This window comes from Neopelma chrysocephalum, unplaced genomic scaffold (assembly GCF_003984885.1).
Source record: "Neopelma chrysocephalum unplaced genomic scaffold, ASM398488v2 Primary Assembly neopelma1_71, whole genome shotgun sequence".
Classification (NCBI taxonomy): Eukaryota; Metazoa; Chordata; class Aves; order Passeriformes; family Pipridae; genus Neopelma; species Neopelma chrysocephalum.
In genome coordinates this window covers 9876852-9903126 of record NW_020897731.1, presented here as the reverse complement: position 1 = coordinate 9903126, position 26275 = coordinate 9876852, and the positions used below count along the sequence as shown (strand labels likewise).

The 26275-nt window shown below is 39.9% G+C and overlaps 1 protein-coding gene across 5 annotated transcripts; it reads right to left on the bottom strand.

The window, feature by feature from the left end:
* Positions 1-11: 11 nt before the first annotated feature.
* On the bottom strand, positions 12-26130 carry SLC34A2 (solute carrier family 34 member 2). 5 transcript variants are annotated; one of them, XM_027686658.1, is made up of 15 exons: positions 26066-26130; positions 25156-25283; positions 20637-20692; positions 14779-14893; positions 14537-14677; positions 13928-14056; positions 12882-13025; positions 12132-12243; positions 10848-11043; positions 10056-10151; positions 7704-7824; positions 6826-6993; positions 5326-5442; positions 5113-5237; positions 12-3526 (listed from the first exon to the last, which is right to left on the bottom strand). In XM_027686658.1, the coding sequence occupies exons 4-15, from the start codon at positions 14882-14884 to the stop codon at positions 2951-2953; spliced, it is 2031 nt and encodes a 676-aa protein (XP_027542459.1). In that variant the 5' UTR covers positions 14885-14893; positions 20637-20692; positions 25156-25283; positions 26066-26130; the 3' UTR covers positions 12-2950. The 5 variants fall into 5 exon arrangements, with proteins under 5 accessions (XP_027542459.1, XP_027542458.1, XP_027542456.1 ...); XM_027686657.1 differs by lacking the exons at positions 25156-25283; positions 26066-26130 and adding an exon at positions 20783-20866; XM_027686655.1 differs by lacking the exons at positions 25156-25283; positions 26066-26130 and having other exon boundaries at positions 20637-20771.
* Between the last annotated feature and the right edge of the window lie 145 nt (positions 26131-26275).

Sequence of the window (26275 nt, the reverse complement as noted above, 5' to 3'; positions counted from 1 at the left end):
TCTTATTTTTCTTAAAACTTCTCTTTATTTTTACATTCAATGAGGACAGACAAGATGAATATTCATGACAAAGTATAAAGTCATATCCTGTCCTCAAAACAAATAAAAGATAGTGTTTAAGAGTTTAAAAAAGTATTTTAGAAACATTGTATTTCCAAAATTTCTCATTACAGAAAATTCACATCTTTTAGAAAAGTAGAGTTCAATATCCTTGTGTGTTAAGCCATATTATGAAAGTATGTAGTTTTTTTACACCTTTACTTTAAGAAATCTGTCTCTGCATTGCTAACAATCTTTAAGTAACCTGCTGATGGAGCCAACAGCCTCCATAATATGCAGTATACACAGTTACAAACGATTTGAAAAGTTATATTACAAAATATACAGTAGTTCCTTTTTACATTTTTATAGATAAACATTGCATAGTTTTCAAATACGTAATATATAACACAATCATGAGCCTTTTTCTCTATAACTTATGAAAAATTCTGTACACTCCAACAATTATAAATAAAGTGTAAATATCTTTTAGTAAGAGTAAGGGGGGAAATATACCAAGACATATTGTGCTGTCAAGTGAAAAACAGAAATATTTGTTGGAATCTGCTTAACACAATGGAACAACATGGCTTGGAGCAAGAAGAGATCATAGGGGAAACGTTACAATGAGGAACCATAAAGTACTGATATGTCTGACAATTATTATCCCGATTCTTTTGTAAGAATCACTTTCTCACAGTTATTATCACTGTTCTTGATGGCTATGCTTCAAGATGCAAAATAAGGTGCATGGTGTTTAAGAAATGAGTAAAAGTAGACTAAAATGTTTCCTCTTTCAATGGGTGGTCAATGGAAACTTGAGATAACTTGGAAAGAATTCTGAGTATTTTTCTCATGTTTTTCCCAAAGAAACAAGGCATAGGAAATGCACACAGGGATTTAAAGAAACAGACTCTAAAAGCATCCAGAATTGTGAGAATAAAATGAAGAAGAATTATTGAAAATATCAAAATTCAACTTTAAAAATAAGATGTTGACAAAATTCTTTTCAACTCCATGAAGAACAAGGAAAATAACTTTTGAAAGAATAGTTTGACATAGCTCTGCTGTTTGCTACTACACTCCAAAAGAGCAGAACTATACCAAAAGTATATATTTTTAAAATTCACTCAGATTCTAAGCGTTTTGTCACTGGTTCACAATTACAGAAACAGTTGGAATCTCAATGTGGATGCAGTTTGCAAACACATTTTCAGCAACATAGTTTGCCAGTTTGAATGTCAGTTTAAAAAAGTAAATGAAAACAATTTTCACTTCTAAAATGTATGTATTTACCTAATAGCCAAATTAAACCTACTGAATTCCAAGCTCTGCAGAAAACAGCCATTCTGAAATAAATGTATTCTAGCAGCACTGAGTGGCTACATCACACTAAGGGTCTTCTCAGTGTTTCCATTACAGATTTAAATTAAAACTCAGCCACTTAAACTGGCTCTAAATGACTCTTGGCCTACACTGAATCACCTATTTGTTCTAACATTACTGATTGGACTTCAGGTATTACCCCATACTCACTAATATCTGAGCAATTGAAGGCCAGTAGAAGTACTCAGTGCATCTTTGAAATGCTCTTTTCCTGACATTGAAATTATGCCTTGTCAGCCCATGATTCAGAACAACCTCCCAAGCATTACTAAAACATCAGTAATGGTAAAATTTGAGCATAAGCAGCTTCCCACCAAGTATTACTCTACCTATGGATTTGCTACACATGATAGTGACTAGATTAGTTATGGATTTTATGTGGGATTTGTATTGCTACATACAACTGCCAGTAAAATTCACATTATTTCCAAGGAGGGTGGTTCAGAGCACAAAGGGATGGTGAACACCCCTTTCTCTCCAGTAAACATTACCATATGTCCCGTGCTAGCCATAATCTGCTGTACAGGTTCCCTCTTTTGTAGCTCTAAAGCCAGTCTTCACCACTACTCTGAAAACTCATTTTGTGGCTCAGGCCACAGCTGAACACAGATCTGTCATCAGCCCAGACTGGGGCAGCTGTCTCCTCCCCTACACTGGTCACTTGTCCTTCCTTCTGCACCATTCCTCTGGTTGTGGAATTACATGGTGAACAGGATTGAAGAGGACCATCTAGAGGGAGGAATGGCAACACAACCACATCCTGAGTCAATCAAGACCTTTGGTAGCCACTCGATGCCTCTAAACACAGTACAGAGGGAGCAGCAATTACTTTCATGACCTTTAGCTTGAGATAACAAAAGATTATCACTTCTGTTCCCAGTGTTAAAGGAGACATAGAGGGCTTCAAATGGGCTTATGTACACCCTTACGCCAGAGCAGGATTCCAAGAGCTTCTGAAGGATATCCCAGCATTTCATTTTCCTTCAGGCATATAGAATAGATTTTGTCCACTCTAGGAAAACTGTTTTCCATTTTGACCACTGCAAATAGACCAATGAAAACATTAGGATTCCCCTTTTTATCTTTTTTTCCTTTTTTTTTTTTAATTTCCAGAGCTTTTTAGGTATTATAAAATAACTTCTGCTGAATAAGTCGGTAGATTAGATAGGCTGTTCTACAAGTGCATTGTTTGTTTGTTTTTTAAGTTTGAATTGATTACCACTCCTTTCATCTCTCTCTTCATGGGACTACAGCAGGATTTCTTTTGTTTGCTACTGATAGCACTGGAGGAAGGTACCTCATAGTAGATCCTCTGTGAGCAAATCTGTCATTAGCTTTGCAACCGAGCACAGATTTTCTAGGGACTCTGTCAAGCTTGTTTGACTCCATTCCTTGATGAGTGATGTATCACTGGTTTCAGAAACCTAACAAAATGTTCACTCTGTCCTCAGTGCACAGTCCAAGGTATTTTTGAAGAGCCTGACTGTCCTATGCTGTATTTCTGCTAATATGGGTTGATCCACTACTATAAGGCTGTGTTGTTTGTGACTGTTTTGTCAACAGAAGCTGCAGCTGGTGCTCTTCTTCCACCTCTTTCTTCATCAGCCATTGCTATGGTGTTTTCATAAACCTCTGTAGTTTTTAGTTGCTTGTCTTTGGCACCTTCCTGTTCAGCATTGACTTTGCAACACTTGCAGAAGCCACAGCAGTGTTTCCCACAAAAGGCGATTGAAGCCATAATTATGTTGTCCCAGGGCTCTAGGGAGTGCATCCAGATGGGTAGGAAATCCCAGTTTTGGAGCTTTTCAGGCAGCGAATGTGGTCGCCTTTTCTGCATAACATTAATTACAACCACAGCAATAAAAAGAGCGAATAGGGGAAGGCAAACACCCAAAAGGACTGGCCACCCTGCCAGTGACAGACCAAATACAAACAAAGGCAAAAGAAAGAAGCAGACTAGAAGATAAAATATAGCAAACCATCTGTACTGGGCTGTTGTATTTCCCAAGGTCTTGGCCATGCGTATTGGCAGCCGGGTATAAGGTATTGGGTAAAACAGAATAATCCCAGAGACGTTGAAGAAAAAGTGGCACAGGGCAATCTGAAAGCAAAAACATTTGAGAAGTTCATTAGCCAAAAGGCTTTTAAAATGCTCCTACTGACATTTTAATAACTTCCGGCGGCACTCAGACTCCATAGTTTCCCTTTCCTTACTCCCTACTGTTGTTTCTTGTCTTTCATGCTATTTCACTGCAGGGCCTTTCCTAGCACAAAACAAGGACTCAGTTATGCCTCACACATTGCAAAGATCACTGCCTACAAACACAAGCCAAGCCTAGAGCGGATGTCGGATCCCCCTGCAGATGGAGAAGTCTTAAAATGCAGCTTCCAAGTGCAAGAAATGGAGTCCATCAGAAACAAAGCTGAAACACCAAACAGGTCTCAGCAAACAGTTCTGTTGTTAGTAAGGCATAGGAACTATGTGAGAATTGTTCATTGTTGGGTTCTGCATCCATAATTTTTAGTGAAAATATGGGAAGTGTAAATTAGATATTACACAGAGGCTATTTAAAATTTTTAATGATACAGACCTGGATTTTACAAAAATTAGCTATAAGTTTATAGGGCACTGAGGAGGTTCCTGGAATAGGACTTTGTCTGGGTCATTATAATCATTCGATTCACATATTTCAATTTTTTTTAAAAAAAATAAGCATCAAGAGACATCCTCTCGCTAAAGCTTTCAGAAATTGCTTAGACAGAATAAGCATATACTGAACAAAACAGTACATTCCTTTCTCACCTTATCTTCATTCTATAACTGTTATCAGACCAAAGTAAATATGAAAGTACAGAAGTTTATTTTTAAAGTGCATTATAAAACCAGCATGTTATCATGAAATCTGAGCTTTATCAAGATAGCATCTTCTCATGATTACATCTGTTCTATCATGCCTGAGGACAATAAAATGGCTTCACTAATTTTCTTGATTTATTTGGGCTCATAAAAAACATTTGTCTTATTCACAAAGGAAACGTCATTATCTTTTCCCTCTTTGATGTAGAATGTTAATTCAAATGTGATCTGCTGCCAGGTTCTTTACCAGGTGGAAAATGGAAGGCCAAAGCCAAGCTGCCTATTTTCAAACAGTTTGAGGCAACAAGAAATTCAATAAAATCCACTGAGATTACATTTACAATGAGAAAAATACATGATGCTCACTGCAACCTTGGACAGACAGAGAGCTTGCCAGCTTAAGGGTTGTGCAGCCTTCAGTTAGGTTACAGGAGTCCCTGTACACTGCATGAACTGAGTCAGGGTCCTGAGAAGAGAGCTTACAGAAATCAGTAACCCTAAGAAGGTTGTCAGATACATGGGCACTGAATTCCAAGCTGCAGAGAACCCACGCTCAGGGGTCAAGTGGCCCACCCTGTCTCAGTTCTGAATTAATTCACTCAGATCAAGCCAATTCATGAAAGCAAGATTTAACTGTATACTGACATTCTGGGAATGTTTAACAACCTTTTTGCTTTAGCAGTTGAAATGAATGAGCTGTCAATAACAGTACACACAAAATCAGGCATGACATCCATGGCATAATTGCATCAGATCAAATTTTGCCAGGTTTTTCTTCAGAAAGGTTGCAACTTCTAAATGAAGTCAAGGAAGCATTGGTTTATACTGACCTGTAGTGAATATTTTAATGTGCTCCCTGGACTTGCTAAAGCCGCAAGTATAGCTGTCGTGGTTGTGCCAATGTTAGCTCCTAAGGTAAGGGGATAAGAGCGCTCAATGCTTATAACGCCAATGCCTGTGAGAAAAGAAGTAGGATTGAGTTGGCTTCAGGACAACGGAGAAGACAAAACATGGGGATATAGAACACAGTATTGACAACTTACCAACAAGGGGTGTAATAGCAGATGTGAAAACAGAACTACTTTGGACAACGAAGGTCATACCAGCCCCTGCAAGCATAGCCAGGTATCCAGCTAACCAAGTAAAAGGAAATGGGAAATCTAAAAGAATAGAGGGAGAACACTGTTGTTAGCATAACGGAATGCTCTGTGTAACAGTAACACACCAGTGAAGACTATTAAGCACTCAAAATATAGATATATTTTTTGCCTATTTTCTCTTAAATGACAATTTGGGGTCAGAGTCAGTCCTACTACTCTGATTTATTCTGTTAGCTGCACTCCTTCTCCAGCCTTCCACCACTGGATGCACTTTGAGATGTGTACTAGACTAGGCAGACATTTGTCCTAACCAAGGGTAGCATATATGTTGTAATGCAATTAGGTATCAGAAATGTTTTTGCAGAGGTCAACACAAAATCCTCTAAGTGTCTTGAGAGTCTTGGTTTCAGCAACCAGGCACCTGCTGCATGAATCAGATCTTCAGAAAGCTCTGAGGAGCATCCTTAGAAAATCAGGTGGTTTGTTCTAACTAGTTTCAAGCAGATCATCTCCGAAAAATTTACTTGTTAACTCTTGCAAAGAAAACTAAAAACGCTGATTAGAAAAACTAGGCACAATGGTCCCCTGCAGTCTGCAGATGTATGAGTGAGCTGAGAAGTGAGAACTTAATCAGTTGGGAAGGCACAGAGGAACACCGAGCAGCTCAGAAATGAAATAAATGGTAACTGGCAGCTGTTTACTTTCTCCCCCTTGTTTTTAATTCAGACCATATTCTTTGTCAAGGAGAATAGAAGAGAGCTTGGGGACCACTTTGTTGCCTTCCCCATTTCTGTGAACCTTCTCCTCAGCCATAGCCTGGGATCCATTCCAGGACTTCTTTTCTCTGCTACAGGTTCTAATCTCTGCATTCAAGAGAGTATGCAGGAAAAGCAGCCAAGCGAAAAAACCTCCAACATTTGCACTCAGTGGATCCAAGCAGAAAAAAAACCTGGAGAGCACAGGGCAAGACAGAAAATACCACTATTGAAAGCTGCCTTATCCTACTGAAGAGAGGGTTAGGCAGTGGAACAGGACAAGATCATTAATTACTACAAACTTTTGTCAACTTGCTTTGGAAAGAACATGGAGGCTCTGTGCCAGAACTGGCAATCACAGTCAGCACTTCAGTGCTATCTTTTGAGGATGGGAACATTACATTTCTAACAGCTAATGATTATACATCAAGAAACCGAGCCTGGACTTTGGTCTCTGATGCTGTTAATCTGCTGCATTTCTCAATCAAGCCATTCACTATTACATTTTTAAAAGAAAGAAAAAAATATGCTTGGGAGAAAAAATGTTGGGGGAGGTGGGGGAGATTTTCATTCAATACTATTTTCTTTAAACTATTTTATGCTATCTGCCAGAATGGGAAATATCAATAAATGTGTTCAGTGTCCTTTTCATTCCTGAAAAAAATCCTCAGGAAAAGCAGATAATTACCAGTGTTGATTGTCTTCTTGATAACACTCGCCACTTGTCCTTTAAGCACAGAGTTTAATAGCTTAACGATCATTATCAAACAGGAGCACAGAACAAGCAGGGACAAAGCCAGAAGGATAAGACCGATGGCAAGATCAGGCAGGTCTGAGTTTACAAAGAGATGTTGGCCTGAAAAAGAAATGGAAATTTAATTAGCCTAGCCACATTTTTGCTTGTGATCCTAACTAAGCCCAGCCCTGGTTTTCATACATATCCCTTAGAAAATGGGACCAAAACACACACAGCTTGAGAGGTTGATGCAAAGAGGGAAAATGCCACCTCCCTTGCTCCACAAAAGCCATGTCTGAGTGGGGTGGGAGAAGCTCTTGTATGGACATGCTTATAAAACACACAGCAGGCACCCCGACAGGGCAGGCAGGAGCTGAGTGACCAAGTACAATGGCAGGAGGAAGTTTTGAGGTGCTCCAAGCTTGATGGTGAGTCAGGTTTTCCCAGAGGTGGCTGCATGCCTGAGAAGGGCCATTGAAACTCCTGCAGGGCATGCATAGGGATGGAGATATCCAAGAAACCATTACAGCAAAGTAACCATAGCTCCAAGCCATCTGAACAGCGAGGGTGACATGATACTGAAGACCTCAATTACTGATATCAGGAAGCATGGAAAGAGATCCATCTGCAGCCAGATACCGTGATGATGCCGGTAACTCCAGCTGCTGTAACAGAGCACAGGCTCCTCGGACAACACCTGCACCAGTACCATGCGTCCGTACGCAGGCAAGGGCTTCCTGATACACCTCTGAAGTGGTCTGTTAACACCATCAAAAAGCTATATACATATGTAAAGATATTACCATAGAAGAAAGAATTCTACTACTTACATTTAGTGATATAGTTTGTTTCTGTTACATTCTTGAGAGTCCATGTCATGTTTCTGTCAGTCCAGCAAAAGTCAGGAGATGTGCAGTTTTCTGGAAATGGAACTGTGACATTCTGCAGTGTCTAAAGATTGCCAGACAGAGTAGATAGTTCAGTCATTTACAACCCTTTATTTAGAGCTCATATAAAGTGTTAGATTTTTACTACAACCAAGGATTCATCAACTAAGGGCAGATTTGTAAGCTGGCACCACATTAATGTCAAGGTGAAACTTTTGCATTCTTGAAATAAATCATTGTGCTGTTACCCAAGCCAATTAGTACAACATTTAAAGATTAAAATATCCCCAAAATCTTCTACATTGTAATAACCATAGCACCAAGTCATTAATAGTTAAGAACCTTAACTGCTGATGACAGTTAGTGGAGTGGGGTTCATATAAGGCTGCAGTTGCAAGACAGTGACATTCCTTTTCCAGGCAGCACCACAGCTTGCTTGGTCAAAGAAAGACCTCTTTACTGTCATCTCAACAGCAGTTAATGGTCTGGTGAGTACTACACCAGGGCTGTGATTCAGAATGCTACAATACTAGTACAGCCTTTTTTGTTGGATGAGCACAAGCTGCTCGCGCTGCCTTCCTGTGCCTCAGTTTCCCTGTCTGTAGAAACAGAAGTGCTGCTACTACTTTCCTTTTAATGTTCAAATGCTATCTAAGAGCTAATTACAAGAACTATGATTTGCATTATTATTATGGAGCTGAACCTAAATTTCTATTTATATCACATTAAAACCTTCCTTATAAGGACTCCTAGCCCAGACATACTACATTCTGACACCAAGTCCATAAGTTCTTATGCAGACTAAGGAAGAGTTCGTTGAGTGAGCTGTACTTCCACACGAGAGCAACTAACAGCCAAATGGACTCTGAACCATGCTGCTAAACAGCAGGTATCTTTCAAACGTGTTTGAGTGTTTTCTTTTGTAGAAATGGAGAACAAGAAATCATTGCTGGGTACTGCCTACAGACACCTGCATTCTCAACACCTTCCAGCTGATGCAGGTGGGCAAAGATGGGAGTGGATCTAGTGCCCCCGCACCAGGGCTCCAGCCTCCCCATCATGTCAGCCTTTACAAACACAGCACAATCTTTTTTCTCACCTTCCTGAATTTTTTTCAAACATCTGAGTTTCAAAGCAGCTGCATTGGATCAAAATGTTTATGTTTTGCTTTTAACATGTTTCCCCACCAAGTTCAAGTCAAACTGTTGTGGGGTTCATATGTTTTTGTAGTTTGACTTTATCCTTGAGCGGTAGGTACACAGCCAAAATATAGACAAACACAATACAAAACCATGTATATAGAAATAAATATTTCCTTCAGCCTACACTTTCCACATAGAGTAGTTTCTTGTCCTCTGTAGGACTTGGAGGCTCAGCACGGGCTGGGGTCTGACAGCAGGGCAGCTGCCCAAGCCCCCTGCCCCCCTGAGGTGAAACACCCACTCAGCAGTGTAACCTGAGCAGAGTTTCAGATGAGCACAGCTCTGCTCCTGGCACTATCTCCCTAGCTAGCATTTCACTGGCCATCCAGACTGTCATTCAATAGGAGCTGGCCACTTCATTTCAACCTCCACTCTGTGTCCTTAAGTATCTTCTGCCTCAGGACTTCAGGAATTACTTTTCTATACATGACAACAAGTACAATTAATAACTTTAATTAGAGAATCAAAGGATATTTTATGCTCTAATTACTAGTTAGCTGAACAATGCAAACCAAACACTCAGCTCCACAGTTTATCAAAATACTCATAGGTGTCAATCTGGGCAAGAGATTCCTCCAAGCTGCAGTGCTGTTTAGGTGAACAACAGGGCACAGCCCCACAGAGGCTTTCTCCAAGGGCAGTTTTCCAAGAAAGCTGCAAGTAACCAGCTACCACCAGATCACCCTAATATATGTAAAACTAAAACTTATTAGATCAGTAGATAAATGGTGTTCAAAAAGATCTTTTCTTTGGCCTATGTTGCAGATTTTTTCCACTTTCAGGGAGTCAGTAGTATTGCAGTTTAAAGACATTTGTGTGTATGAAAGAAATGAAAGACTTGGCTCCAAACCAGCAGTACTGATAAGTGAGGGCCTGTGTGGTACCAAAAGTAGCCGGGTCAAGGTCACCACTGGTGACCATCCTTTGTTTAAGTGGAGGAAAAACTACCTTAAATTGTTTTCATTCTTTTTCTGCTGAAAAAAACCCCATCATTTAAAAATCTAAGTTCACAGTATTACGATAAGGATTGTCAGCTACAGATCAGTAATACACTTCCTGAGGTACCTGACAATTAATTTAGCATAATACTCACCACATTGGTTTCAGTTACACACCAGACTTTGACCAGGCTTTTGTTTTTTGCTGATTCATCATTAGTAGCAATTGCATTTATTACTGATTTATCAAGCTTAAAAAAAAAAAAAAAAGAAGAAGAAAAAATTTAAAAATGCATTATTCCAACTTGCATCACAAACTTCTGTTCAGCTCTACTCAAACAACCCCCTTTGGAATCCCACCATGATAAACCTGCATGATCATCTCTAATGCTGGAGCTGCCCAACATGTAGGAGGGGGTTTACTCTGACAAAAAGGCACAACTCTACACGCACAAATACTGTGTCTCATTCTCCCCAAATCATCCACCACTTCATCTCTCCCTTTCTGTTTAATCAACTGCCTGATTGTATTTACTGCCATTTTAGAAGATGTGTTCTTTCCCCCTGGCCTCTAGATGCACGTGATTATGTCAGGTCCTACACTGATTTTCTGGCTGTGCCAGGTTGTCTCAGCTAGTACTGTCTGCCAATATCTAGGCAACAGGCTGCCTTCCCATCCATCTCACATGGCTGTATTTGTCCTCACCTGCCTTCTCCTTCCTCCTAGCTATGTCTGTCATCATTAAGGTGAAATGTGGGGGAAATAGAAACAGGAACTATAGAGCTGGGGTTTTATGAAATGTGAATAAAAAGGAGAATTCATCTGATAATGAGCTTTAAGCCAAGGACAGAGAAAAAGAAATGGGAACCCTTCTCATATTCAGAGCGTTTTGATTAGCTGTGACTGAACCAAGTAAGCAGCTTGCTTGAAGGGAGAAAGAGCTTACCTCAATGATGAGCTTTGTAAAGGGGTCTGTGATAACTTTTAGTAGCTCAGGGGCATCTTCACCACTTTCAAGATGAAAGGACTCAACTATAACATTGGTGAGATGGTAAAGATAGCCAGAAATAACTTCAATGGGCAACAGTGCAAACACAGCAAGCCAGTTAAAGAAATCATGGATTGTTGCCCCAGCAAAGGCCCTGCAAAAAGAAATTAAAAACCAGGATTGCTTTTAATTAGATAAAATATGTACAACATCAGTTAGATATGAAATCATAGTAGTGGGGATGAAGCCCATTTCAAGGTGGGAATCATTTCATTTCCAGGGTCACAGGAGATGGCTACTTGGATATGGAGCATTAAGTTGTCTCCAAGCTGTTGACCAATTGAAGACCCAGCCCGGTGAGTAAAACAAGAAAAACTAGAAAAGGCAAAAGAGATCCTTAACACAATGCTGTCAAGAGTACTTATCTGAAAAAAGAAGTGGCTGTAGAGCCTACATTTGTTTTGTCTCTCACCCATTTTTGGCACATTTTTATTCCTCAGCCAGTCATTTCCTCTGGGACCTGTTCTCCCTGACTCCTGGGGCAAGAGAGCTTTGCGGCCCTCTCATGTGTTCCTGCAAGCCATTGGTGTACAGCTCCCTTCCATCTTCTCCTCTAAAGCCTGAGGAGACACAGCTCTCCCCTCAGAGACTTTGGCAAAGAGTATTTCATATGTCCAGTATGCCACAGATGACAAGGTACCAAAGTCTCATATCCCTACCAAGTTTACTGCCCATCTCCAGCAAGCCAAAAGCTCTCTCAGTGGCAATGTCAAGTGGTGGTCTGAAAGCTGTCACTTTATGTGTTTGACAGCCAGAACACATAATTTCTCTGCAGTTACCAGATCTTGCTTACTGTAGACTTGAAAAACCTTCAATATCGAAATCTTGTTTAAGGAGACTAGACCAAAATAATGTAACATTAACTTCTTATACAGCCCTCCAATAACTAAGACATAATAAAAGGTGGGTGGTATAGTGGGAGCAGCTGAAAATTTATCCTTGTGTAAGATTATTAAAAATGGTGGATCCTTACAAACCCACAAAACTTTTACAGGAACCCAATATGCTTTTCTTCAAGTAATGAAGTCACATATATAGGCAGCATTGTACCTTTGCCATGGCCATGCTTGTGACTTTCCTAACTAGAAAGGTTGAATGGCTGTAGTAGTGATAGGGAAAATGGAAGAAAACCTACAAAGAAGGAAGAAACAACTTTTCAGGAGTAGTGTTTAAGTACAATACCTTCTAAATTCATTCCTGTCCCCAGCTTGCATGAGTGCCACAATTGTGTTTGTAACTGAGGTGCCAATGTTTGCTCCCATAATGATTGGAATAGCTGATCGAACAGTTAGCACTGGAAGCAGAAAAGGAAGCATTGAATGAGAAAATCAGATCATCAGCAAGCTGTATGCTTCAGTGAAGATTTCTATTAATGTCACTGATTCCGTGACTTCCCTTATTGTCACTGGGATTAGGTGCTGTGATCCAAATGTTTGCTTTAATCAAATGCCATGGGAACATGACACTCCTATAGTCCTGACTGAAACTGCAGCCCGTGGTTATCCCTTTTCACCACATATTAGAGGGCCAGAGTAAGATAAAGTCTCTTCTTTCCCAGGCATTTGCCTACTTACTGCAGAATTTAGAAATGATGCCACAGAAACAGATGAAGTTTAGTAACTGCCTAACATTAGAAAATTATGCAGATAATTTCAAAATTAGGGCATTCAGTGCCCAGGGGGTCCAATGATTTTCATGGCAGTTTTGGTCTTACTATTATTACTAGTACTACTAGTATTGCTACTACTATTAATACTATCATTATTAATTTTTAAAATTTTATTTTATATCAAGGCAACAGCTGTGAAAAGCTCTTCCTGCAGTCTCTATTCTTACACCCAAAGCTTCCACAACTTGAATGCGGGTGGGAATGTTTGCACCCCAGACAAGATTCCTGAGTGATCTGTAGGAAGATACTGTAAGGAGACTTACATGTGGAGGACACCATGCTGACTATGATGGATGAGGAAGTACTGGAGCTCTGGACCATAACAGTCACCAGAACTCCAATCACCAATCCCGCGACAGGATTAGACAGCACTGAATCATCTTTAAATATGTCCCCTGCTGCTTTACCTACAAAAAATATATTCTTGGAGTGAGGGAAGTGCAAGGTAAAGTCTACAGAAATTATCGGAGTGTTTAATTAAAGATCATTCAACCCGTTTGATTGATACATATATAGCCATGCTTGCTGGTCAAAAAAAGCACAAGGTGATGCAGCCCAAGGATCCAAATTTAGGTCCTGAACTCTCAGCTTCTCAGTTGTTAGAGAATACTTTATATTTTCTAATTTCAGTGACTAAACAAGCTTTACTGAACTCTGCAGAGAAGCATATAAAACCATTACCATCAGAGGAAAGACTGTAGCTCAAAAACCACATATGCATAGATTTAAATGCTATTACTTGGTATTTTTGATTACTGCTTCAAGGAAAACTCTTTTAATAATACTGATTAATTCTGTCCCTGTAGCTTTCTGTGTTTCCAAAAATCCAAAATATTTCCACAGAAACTCATATGATAACCACTCCTGAACCCCTCATCCGAATTCAACCCTTGAAGATTGGCAAATGCAAAAAATACATTACAATAGTTCTCATCTTTGATAGTTTTGGAGGATATTTCAGTGCTGGATGCTTTGGTCAAGAGCACAGTTTTTGTATTTCAACTTGTTGAAATGTCTTTCACATGTGACAGATTTATGCACAGATCTATCCATGTAAACTGTCAGTAAAGTAACAGGAAGCTACTAAGAAATCAGGGCCAATAACCGCTACATCAACAGCTCTTTGGAATTTGAGAAAGAAAGGCCCTTCCAAACAAATGAAGGTCAGTCTTCAGTCAGAGCTACTCCTCAATCTGTATCTCAACATATATGAAGAATGTTCTTGAAGAGTGAGAGTTGTAACTAAGTTGCTCAGATGAAATTTCCTGTCTTATTCAGTTTATTCTTAATATTTTAGACATTTTCATACCTCCTACCAGTTGGAAAGCAGAGCTCAGAACATCCAGAGAACACACAAACATGTAGAGTAATCCAAGTAGCATAATGAACTTCCCTATCCCGTAGAGTACACGAATGATTTTTCCTTTTCTATCCAATTCTGCAAAACAAATACATTATGCATAAAGGACTTGCTTGAAATGTTCTCTGGAACACTCTAGCACACAAGCAGAGACTATGGAGACAAAGACAGAGCTGTGACTTCAATGCATGATTAAATCCAAAAGAATGTTCTTAATCACATTTTAACTGCAGAAGCAGGTATTTTGTTTACTTAATTTTACCACCAGAAAATAAGTTTTTTGGTATGTGACAAAAGCCTCATAAAATTTGCGATTGACCCTTCATTTTATAGTCATCCTACCGAGTAAAGAAAGACCAACAAGAGCCTGGATATAAAACCATATTAGTGTTGGACTGTTTTCCATATATCTCTTTGTGTTTTCAGGAAGGTAAGCAGCATGATTTCCAGATCCTTCTTAACTGACTAAGTATAAGATCCCCATTAACTCTTGGAGAAGCCGAGAGAAGAAGTGGTGGGAAAAAAATGCAGGTGATTTATTTGTGGAGAAATGGCTACCTGACCACTTGACCCCAGTGTCCTGCAGTTCCGGCAGAGCCCATGGGTCCTCTTCCTCCGGCCTTGTCTCATCTATCAAGGCTATTGTGGAAAATGCAGGTTGAATTTCCCCTTTATTTCCAAGTGAAGCCACATTGCCTGCTGAAATAGAGCACGTAAAAAATTGTTTAATTACTTTCCATCCTCTCCAAAGATCCCCAAAACTTATATACCTCTATAACTCACTGGTGAGCACATGTTACCTTTGTGGTTTTCTCCTTCTTTCCCAGCCATGTTCTGGTTTTGTTTGGAAGAGTCCCCAATATAGTTATTGGTTTCAGGCTTTTCTACCTCAGGCCAGGGAGCCATGATCTGTGACTAATAAAGTAGTGTTGATTAAAATGCGTGTGCAGTCTATATTCAACTTTACAACAGGGTATGTGGGAGATATGATTAACATTAAGAACAAAGGAGATGGAAATGGAATATAAGCAATTTGCCTTTGAACGCAACTTTTTACTAATCTTTATGAATTATTCCTTAATTTCTGAAATTGATTTCTCAATTATTTTTTAAATCACTGTTTATTTTTTTGTGTACAAAACTAAAAAAATTCTTTCCATCTCACATCTGTATTTTCATACACTTTTAACTGTCATGAAAGCAAAGATTCCTCTGCTTTCCAAACAGTAGGCATTTCTTCTCTTAAATTAATTTCAGCTCCTTTCAGGAAGAAGTCAGAGAACTGTTTTACTTTCTTCTACCATCTAGATTTAAGAAACTGCCTTTACCAAACTGGTAATTCAATACATCGACCTTAGCAAAAAAGTTCTTCCCTAAACGCTGCTTAGTTTGGGTCATGTAAGATGAACACAATGTTCTTGTTGCCTTTACTGCTTCATTCCCATGGAAGCACAGAGAGGAGAACCCTGGACAAGGTGGAGGAAGAGCCCAGGGTTTCAAGCTCCAGAAGGATGCTTGCTGAATGCCTGGACAAGAGCACAGTTAGAGATCAGTGACCATTTGCAGGTCTATATTTGCCTGTAACTCACAGCTGATGCTGTAAATGAAGATGAGCTAGTGGAGCAAGGTCCATCTCACCCATATCGTGTAGGGTCTCCCCCTGAACCTCATCCTTCCTGACCCCTTTTGAACACATTTGACATGTACCGGAATATTAACAAATAATAACTTAAAAAATAAGACATCACATGGGCAAATCCTGCCAGCACCAGTTCAAGCAGCCGTAACAGACCCTAGCTCAGGCACAAGAGAAGGCAAAGCCTAGAAGAGTCCTACCTATTTACTTCACCCATGTTGGAAGCCAGAGGGAAGGACATGAAAGAGGGGGAAGGTGACCATGGAGAGACAAGTCAATATACACAACAATTCTATCTTTCTAGGCTTGTTGGTGAACTCAGTCAGCACATCCAAAACTCAGTGGAAAGGATGGGAGAAGTGAACCCTACCCAGGAAAGCCTCACCTTCAGATCTGTCTCTTCCACCTTCTCTGCCACACAAGTCAGTCAGTGCTGCTGGCAAAGCTGCCTCACAGCCACCACATCTGGCACACACGCGTCTGAAACACCGGTGAGCAAATTTGCTTCCTATGTTCCTCATAAACAAAGCCCCTGTGCCCAGCCTCCAAAACTCAGAGTTGGTATCATGCTCCCGTAAACAAGGTTCAGCTGCAAATAGCAGCCACTCTAAGGGAGTATAATTAATCATTCATTTAATCATAATCCTTTATGTAGCTGATGGTGAAAATGTTTTGTCCCTGCCCACATCAGTAAGCCACACATCCTCTTCCTTTACCTGGGAAAGAAAAGGTCACAGACAAAATCACTCATGTCTTACTGTAACAGAGGAGGGTATTGTTTGCTGGCACTCCACAAAGAAAAGAGTATCTCTCCTTCCACATTAGCAGGAAAAGTTATTCTACAATTCCATTACCAAAATCTATGCTTTTACACATTCTTTATCTGTGGTGTAAGAACTATAGCAGCTCCCAAGATACACAAAGATCTTAGAACAGATGAAAGTCACTCTTGCTTGTTTCAACAAGGGTTTCCATTTGCTTGAAGCAAATTCTCGCATTTTCACCCAGGTCAAAACAACCACCAACTCCACCCATGTCAGAACACCTCCGCCTTGTTAAACGAGTTTCATTTATACATGTTCAGCATTTAAAGAGCTATTAAAAAAATAACTGCTCTACACAAGTTCTTCTTGAGTGAAATGCAGTCATGAAAGTGCACTGGGAAGTCAGATGTGAAATTGTATTGACAATATATTCCAACCATGAAGACACAGAATATGCTGGACACTGCTATTCCTAGAGATGCCATCAGTACTTCTACAGTTCTTCTCTTACACTCAGTATGGAAGTGAAGGATTCAGCCTGCATGATTACTTAATGGAAACTGAACTGATGCATTCACTGAAGAAACAGGAGCTTGAAAACCACCAGATAAACAGCCTCGTGTCTCCTCAATAAACTCATTCAAGAATTCAGCAGAGAGTTTTTTCATAAGCATCTCCCATATTCCTGAGGTGCTCAGGATCCCACAGGTACGTCATGTATTATTATGGGGTTTGCTTTATGTGATTAAATGTCGTAGAATGAGAGTTGATCACCTCTGTGGAGGAAGTTTTTGTATAGGTATGTATGTAAAGTTATTCATATGAGCCCTAGTCAACCTCTGATTTGAGAAGGTAGATTTGAATACTGAAAGTCTTTACAGCATTTCCTCAAGCATTTGGATTTACAGAGGTTTAACTAGAACAGCCCATTCTGTGTGAGTGGTATCAAGGAGTGATGAAAGCAAAACCATCTAGATCCTTGAAGCACTACCAAAGCTGTCATCTTTTTCCAGATCCTGACTCTTGTTAAAAGGAACAGCTGAGAAGTTTAGAGACACCTGATACTATTTGCTGGAGTCCTGCTCACAGCTACTTGCTGTTAATTAACTGCTGTGCTACAAGGCTAATCTACATTCTACAGTTTTCCCTTCAAAGAATTCTTCCTTGGCCCAAATACAAGCATTAACGTCTTGAGAAAACACTCAGCAGAAGATGTGTGTGCTGCAGAGCAGTGGGGTGACAAAGCTGACTGCATTGCTCCCTGGCAGCTCACATGTGCCTTTGGAAAGGCTGACGTCAGGTGCTGGGTAAAAGACCAACATCCTTGATGCAAGATATAAATGACAATGAAAGCCCTATTAGTGGTTTACTTTTGGACACCAAAGACAACCATGCTGCAAAGGAACATGTTAGAGAATGGGCCGATGACAGCACACACTGAAAAAACTTGCTGCGTTCAGCTGGACGCACAGGTCCAGGTCCACAATTGCTGGATGAGGTGCTGGAGTGATGAGCTCTGCTCACCCCTGTGCCAGCCCAGGTGTCTCAGTGATGTGCATCTTGTTCCCTTCTTGGCTGGCAGGACACCAGCCAGGGTGCCTGCACCCAGGGTGAAGTCATGGAGCTCACATCCGGATTCACATCGGCACTTTGGATATCCTCCTGTTTGGAGCTGTGCTGAAATGGGAGCTAATTTCCTGCCGAAAGTGGCAGGTCACAATATGCTATGCATATTGCAAAGGTCTGAAAACTAATGCCTGCACAAACTGTAATCCAGTCCGTTTTGGTGAACCTTGTGGCAAATCCTCTCACACCATCATGTGTGCTTCTTTCGTTGTAAGTATAGTCTTTCCTTGTCTTTGGGAAATGCTAACTATGTGTGACATCCTTTCTAACTTCAAAAGAAACTGAACCTTCTCCCTCTTAAGAGGGAGATAGATGGAAATAACCAATGGCATTCAAATTTTAAAATAAACTGTGAGGGAGGAAAAACTCAGAGCCAAGTGGTCTCTGATGTTTTTTATACCCATACTGACTCTCTCACTGCAGCATTTCAAAGAGTTAAAGTCCCTGGGGAATTATCTGAGCAACACTAGGTGTCACACAGTTGCCCTATATTGCATTCCTCAGTGACTCACTGGGCTGTAACAGCTTTGCCTCTGTTGCAGGGCTGCACTCTTGGTGCTTTGCAGATTTAAATTAGAAACAGTTGTCGATGTATTTGTTTTGCTGGATTTACCACAGAGAAAATGAACTACCACTTGCATGTGCCCAGGTGGTATTGTTCGTACCTCTCCACCCATGACAGCTCATCGAAAGGCCACCTTGTGCCTGAAATAAGAGCTACGAATTAGTAAACCTTAAAGAAATCTCAATCCTGGGGAACAGACCCGGTCAAACCAACATGAAATAAAAAGTACTGAAGAAAATAGCAGTATTTTTTAAATTAACTGGTAATAACTGCAAGAACTGCCAACGTGACCATGCATACTGCTTAAGCTATCTACAGATTGCTTAAGCAGCTCAATGTAAGGTTGTGGGTTCAGCCAAGCTTTCTCCGTTTTCTCTCTCTCCCTCCCCCTCCTTCTCTCTCAGTTTTCTACAAAAATACATCACTTCCTTATCATTCACCATAGAGCTACAGTTTTTATGTTAAAAGGGATTTATCAGCTAATCTGATATCCGACTACATGACTTAGTAAATATGAATATTTACCATACATACTTCATAAGAGTAAATACCAAGCTACATGGCAACCTTTCTTGTATAAAGTTTGAAAAAATATTGTCTTTTTCCCCTCAAAATATGTAATTTCCAACATAGAAGCACATTATGTAGAGACAGAAAAAGAAAGATCCTTAGCCAGCACAAATTCATTCAATAGTTTTACATCAGCTGATAGTTTTGCCCCAGAACCTGTTCCATGGCAGCTGCAAAGCCCCAGGTGCAACAGAACCAGTAACAACTAAATAAACACCCTCAGTGATTCAACCTTACTAGGAGCAAGTCTTCTCTTTTCTCTGGCACCAGCCACTTCCCTGGGGCTTTTTCTTTGAATAAGTTAGCAGGCTTAACCAGGATGTAAACTTTCAACTCATGTAGTAGAAAAAGAAAAAAAAGATATTTGAAAACTACAAAAAAAGAGCATTGTATTCGCTGTTTATCCCTATGGATTCCTGAAATTCATTGCTCACAAGCCTGAATCTAACACACAGCAAAACTGAAAAAAATCACATGAAACAAAACAGCAAAGAGAACTAATTTCTAAGGAAGTGCAGAGAGAGAACAAATCCCAAATATTAATTTTTGAGTTCACAACTAAGAAAAGCACTGGAAACTACCACTGAGGAGCCAGAGCCAGAAAATATCAGTGAACTACTTGAAATGCCTACTAGGTGTTTAAATAAAACAATTGCTTTTTCAGAATAAAGCAACAAGGAAATTAAAAACCCCACCAACAAGGAAATAGAACAGATCTACCCCCTCCCAAAGACAAAACATGCAGTAAAGAATAGAGAGAGGAAAAAGTAATGACATTGAAAAGACTTACTGATCTAGTGGAAGAGCTGATAATAAAAGTTACTGAGAAACCAGCTGATTTCTGCCCACTGCCACATTAGTTGAGCAAACTACATTAGACTAATGTATTCCTTTTACCTCCGTGTATCAAACCAAATTAGCATAAGAAAATGTTTCCATCAAGAATAGCCTGACACGGCCGTGGTGAGGAACACAGACTTTACACAAGATCTATGCTAACACGCGAACTGACCGTATTCCCTTCCAATGTTTCATTAATACTATCCTACACATTTTCCAGTATCCAATACCACTGATTATTGTGACTTAAAATCTCACTTCTTTTCAACCCAAATAATAGTTAAAATAATACTTTCTTTTGCTACAGGCAGTTATTTCTGGCTGGGTTGTTTTTATTTTTTTTTTTTTGGGGGGGCAGCTGCTAACAAAATGCATTTTTTCTTTATCATATTCCATAAAAATAAACCTAGATGTTCACAGGAAAAAAAGCACAGTTTGTTTTCAGAACTACTTTTTTGTCACTTCCTTAAAACATAAATGCAGTTGAAAGAAAACAAGGTGAAAATGCTAACAAGTGGATGGCATTTCATATGCCACTAAAGTTCCCTGCGTTAGCTCTCTGTTGCCATTCCTTAAGTTGCAAAAGCAGAACTTCAGATTTGCAAGCTAAACAAGTTCAAAGAAGAAGAAAACTCAGTCTTAGTTGTTCTTACTTACCACGTCTTTATTCCCAGACAACAGAGTGAACGGATCAACTGGGCAGCCACTGAAACCTGCAATATATATAGACAGGTGTTGAGCAAAGTTTGCTTTCATCACTGCACACTAACATTCCTATTTTACAGTCCAGAGGCACTGCCTACCTGCAACTTAATGATCACAATAAAACTTTTTTTAGCAGGAGTGGGCAGCAACCAGGACTGATAAAACTACAGGCTATTTCACACTTATCACATTCTAAAAAATGTCCCATCAGCATTTAAGTACAAGTTACAAATGTATTCATGTGAGTGCTGGGGAACAGTTTGTTCCAGCATGAAAAATTGCTGTCCGCCTGATCATTCAGTAATCTTTTTTCCAATAATAATTTTCCAAAAATATTTTGCAATTTCAAAAGTCTGTCAAAAGGGTGTGAAGGAGATGTAGTACTGTTATTTGTCTGTTCAGGTGCCTATTAATCTGCCTTAGAACAGAAGTGAAGGAGAATCAGATAAAAAGCAGTGTAAGTAGGAAACACGTAAGAACTTCTTAGAACAGAGGATGGAGTTTCATTCTTATCGGTGCTCAATGTTTGCAATTAAGGTAAGCTCATTAGCATTTTGGCTGTGGCTCTCCTTCCAAATGAGATTTAAAGATGTAAGGACACTTTTGATTATCAAATTCAAAATGTCAGTGATGAAGACCACTGAATGATAAATAGATATGTTATTCAATAAATACGGTGTGGCATTATAGATTAGACAAAGCAGTCACCAGCACTGCTGTCTGTTCTACTGATGAGCTTAATGAGGAACTGGGGAGGGGGCTGCATTAGGCACTGTACTTAATTATTTTTTGATTTTTTTCTGTTTCAACTGGCAACTTATACTGATCAAATAAGCTGTAAACTATCTGTCTAATCAGCAGATCTGCTTTGTCTGCTTGTACGCAGTCATATCTCCCAGCAGCTTAGTGACTTAGTAACTCAGTAAAATAAAACTCTTGCTTTTGCACCTTTCAGTCCCGTGGAGACACCCAGCCTTTGGAGCAGTGAGTTAGAACTCACCCTTCTCCTGCGTCGGCATCAGAAATGTTTAATAAGCGGTGACCACGAAAGCTTCCACAGCCCCTCATGCAGCATCACATCCTGGCAAAGGAACCACCAAGCACCTCCTCTGTCTGCAGTGACTCTGCTGGTGTCGACCCCACTGCCCACACCATACTGGGCAGGGCTCATGTTGTAGCCCAAGGACGGAAGCACCAGCCCTTCCTCGTCCTCCCCACCTGCAGTTTGCACAGAGGTGGAAAGGATGGAAAGGAAACTGATTTTTCTTCTGTGCAAACTGGAGAACTGTCCAAAAGTGGAAATAAATAATAGAAAATGGACCCAAGGTCTACCTTGGTGGTTCACAAGGGAAGTTTTCTTAACAGAACTGTACTTTAACATTGCACCTAAAAATAGTAGGTTTTAATTGATGCCCTGCATGTCGGAAATCAGGTGGATCTTTTAACTGGGAATCCTTGTATTTCTCTGAGCTGCGGCTTATTCTCTACTGAGTCTCTGTGAAACCCAGCTCTGACAATGGGAAGGTATGAGATGTGTACATTTCAAGTACCCCATCATGGCTCAACCAAAGCATGATGACGTCTTCCACAGCATTTTTATTCCAACACTGCTCATTCCATTTGCTAAGCACAATCCTATGCAATGACCAAGTAAACATGTTAGAAAGGGAACAATTCTATATCAGACCCATTGTACTCCCAAAAAGAGCTTTAGGAAAATAAAACCAGTCACTTATACAAAGGCAGTCTGTCTTTGGAAGTTCAGGGTGGACCTTCTATAGAGTCACTCTGGAAGAACCTCCATAAGGACCTAGCAATGAGGGATGAAAGTGGGTGTTATTTGTCCCAGAAGCCTTCCCTTCACTCAGAATCAGAGGAGAAGAGGCTGAAATCCTTCCCAGGACAGCAGGGCAGTCAGAGTGATAGTCCAGAGTGCTTTTCTTGCATCTGGCACAGACTCAAAAGATGCTGCTGCTGCTAAGGAAGAATAACCAAATGCTCTATCTTCCCCCTTTAGAGATCACTTACAAGCAACTGACCTAATTTAAAAAAATATTCTTGGATAGGAAACATTTAGTAAAATAAGGCAAGCAAGCAAATTTCAAGGCTCCTGATTTCATCTAATAAGGTGCTGGATTACTCTGCAGCTATTTGCAACACTACCTGTGAGAGTCTAGCACTTAACAGGAAGTACAAACACAGAAAATCTTTCAAATACAGAATAAGAAAAAAATTCCAAGCATGTGCAAATTCTGTGAGAGGTGAACTCTGTCCTGTCACTGTTACATGTTGCAAGAAGTTATAGCACAGGCAACAAACACGCCTACATAGCAGAGAGCTGGGCTACAATCTCCCTTGTAGATCTCCCCCACAAAAAAGGATGCTTGTAGTGCAAATATCAACACCATCCATCTCTAAGACCCAGACGCTAGTAGAGTAAACCAAGTGCACCTTAGTCTCAAACAAAACAAAAATAATTAAAGGAAAGTAAAAGAAATGGTCATCCATCCTTCAAAGGTGTCAGAGCAGTCCAAGATACATATTTACTAACAATAATACATGATGAGGTTTGCTCTTTTAGTAGACACAGCTTCAAAAGACAGCATGCACGAGCATGGCTTTCAGCTAACATCAGAGAGAAACTCTCTCTCATACAATTTAATTTAATTTTCAATATTCCACAAAGCCAAAGAAAGTACTGCTAAACACTTAACTGTGCATTCAAGATGGTAGGAATCTAGAAAACAGCTACATGGCTCTTTACCAAAGAGAATCAGTATTGTTTCCATCATTTAGAAACACCATTGTCTATATTATCTTGTTCAGAAACCTTGAACAAGTCTAGTTGTCTACATTTGGGAACAACATGAGTATAAATCAGCCTTTCCTCTTATGGATATGTAAAACACAAAGCCCTGATCATTAAAGAGAGAGGCCAGTGCTGATTTCAGTGGGAATTACAGCCAGAACAGTTATTTGTATTACTATACTGTGCATTTCATCTCACATAAATGATATGCAAAGAAATTAATGGAGTTACAGTAGTCAGTGTATTTCCAGAGCTAGGTAATGAATAAAGTCATAAAGAGACAGCATTCAAAAGAGCCAGTGCCAGGAATCAGAGGGCGAAATAAAACAAGTGAAGGAGTCACAAAGAGAAAAATTACAGGAAGGGCTTTCAGACATAAAAAGGAAAATAAATATTTCAACACAGGAAAGACAGTTTTTATGGAGGAATAATATGGCAAACAATTTTAGACAGAAGTGTTTGTTTGGTCTTATAATAATTGAGCAGCACCTTCATCACAGAATGAGTTTATTCTCATTACTACCATGTCTCAAATGTTTTTGTCAGTTCAAATGCGTTCTTGGGACATGAGTTAAGAGGGTTATTTTGTTTACATCTTCCATGATAACTATGTTTTCCACTAAAGTCACTTATTACAACTGTTTTTATTCTTCCTGAAGTATCTGATTTTGACTTCCTATTTAGTTGATATTTTGCTACTAAGATGCACCAGTACCCATTCTCAGCATTTACCGACGTGTAAGAGACTGCTCATCTGGAGCCTGCAGTACCCGCAGTGGTGGTGGTGGGTCCAGGTCAGGGGGAGTTCTGCACAGCCCTGCAGCCAGGCACCAAGCACTTCCAACCCACTCCCAGGGAAGGAATGGCCAGAGGCAAAAAGGTACAGACTAAAACATGGCACAAATGAAAAAATAGCATCAACAGTAGACTGAATTTGATTTCAGTCAGAATGCTAAAAATGTGAATCATATCACTGCTTTGACCACTAAATCCCAGAAAAATTTTTAAAACTTTTCTTACCATAGCTGTTCAAAACTTTTATTGCTTGTGTTAAACACATAACTAAGAGTTTTAAAATATGCCTGTTAAAAAAAAATCCCCAAAACAAAGACCTGGTAATGTTTTAGGATCAGAAATTTTTAATCACAAAAGAAACCTAATCTTATTCCCCTCTTGCTAACCTTTCCTACACTTTTTATAGTCTATTCCCTTACCTTGCCCCCGCACCACACCCCTCTCCTCCCTGCTCCTGTTCACTCTCACAACCAATCTTATATTCCACATCCTCCTGTTGCCTCCCACTTTGGACACATATTCATGAATGCAAATAGCATCTTCCCAGCAAACAAGTAAATGGGGGAAGAGGAAGAGAAGAAGCAAAGGGAAATGTGAGAGCTCTTAAATAAATAATAATACTCGCACTCTTATGCACACCTTAATTTACAGATTCAAGTGCTTTGGGAAAGTAGGCATTGTTGACTCCTTTTTTATTCACAGACAGTTAAAAGCTATCTGTATTTCAAGAAATCCATTGTTTTCTTCCTACCCAATTTGTTAGCTCTTGGCTGACACTGGACATGGTGTTGCTGGTAGCAGGACAAGCAAGTATCATTACCAGCAGCCAGTTGAGCATGTTTACAAAGAAAAGAAGCTTCATCTCACCTTTCCAACCTGTACACTCCTTCTGCACCTGCGTTGTGCAGCCTGCTGGCCTCCACACATTGCCTACAGACCGGCTGCTCAGATTCCGTAGCTGTGCTTATTTGTCTTCTGCCCAAATGACTTCTGCCCTAAAGACAGATTTGAGAGTGACATAAAATGAGGATTGTTGACAAAATAAATAGTCTCCCACAAACATGCTACTCATTCAAAGGCCATATATATATGTGCTAATTCTCTATGGAAATGTACATTCCAAATAATATATTAAACACCTCAAACTCCAGGTGAAAAATCACAAATTATTTCATCAATGGCACCTTTCGTTACTTATTGTTGCAAAATGCTTGGCAGCATCTTCTGTCTGAGCCTGCATCCATGAAACAAATTTTGGGCAACTCTAGGTGAGTTATCTAAAGGTGATCTGTTGCTATAAAGTGAGAGAACAGATCTATCTTCTTTGAACTTACTTTCCACACAACCAATTGTCCAACACACTAGTTCTGTACAGATCATTAAACTATACCTGCAAAATTAACAGCAAAATCCAACCATCTGGTATTTAATAAATATCAAATACAATAACTGTCCTTAATGAATAGTTCATAAGCAATTACCTATGATTATCATCTAGTAAAAAAAGGTCCTCAATTGTGTCCAGAAAACAGCAACAAAGCCGGTGAAGGGCTGGAAGGAATGCCCTGTGAGGAGCCACTGAGCACTCTGGGCTTGTCTAGTTTGGACAAAAGACGGCTAAGGGGTGACTTTGTTGCTCTCTGCATCTTCCTGAGAAGAGGAAGTAGAGAGGGGGAGCTGATTTCTTCTCCCTGGGATCCAACAAAAGTACACATGGGAATGGTTCAAAGCTCCACCACAGAAGGTTTAGACTAGACGTTAGGAAGCATTTCTTTACCAAGAGTGCGGTCAAACCCTGGATCAGACTTCCTAGAGAGGTGGTCCATGCCCCAGAAATGTGAGTGTTTAAGAGGCGTTTGGACAATGCCCTTAACAACAATGCTATTCTATTCTGTACTGTTCTGTTCTATTCCATTCCGTTCCGTTCCATTCCTGCCAGGATAATCAGGAAAGAATTTCAAGTCAGGTGTGAGGACAGCCCTCTCCC

Bases quoted from the DNA above. Each gene is read 5' to 3' on its own strand.
- SLC34A2 (XM_027686655.1), bottom strand. From the start codon at position 20,735: ATGAAAGCAAACTTTGCTCAACACCTGTCTATATATATTGCAGGTTTC. The intron at 6,994-7,703 runs GTAAGTAGTAGA...TTTCTTTTTCAG, and splicing joins AACAAACTATATCACTAAAT to GCCAACATCTCTTTGTAAAC. The intron at 5,443-6,825 runs GTAATTATCTGC...CTATTCTTTTAG, and splicing joins CAAGAAGACAATCAACACTG to ATTTCCCATTTCCTTTTACT.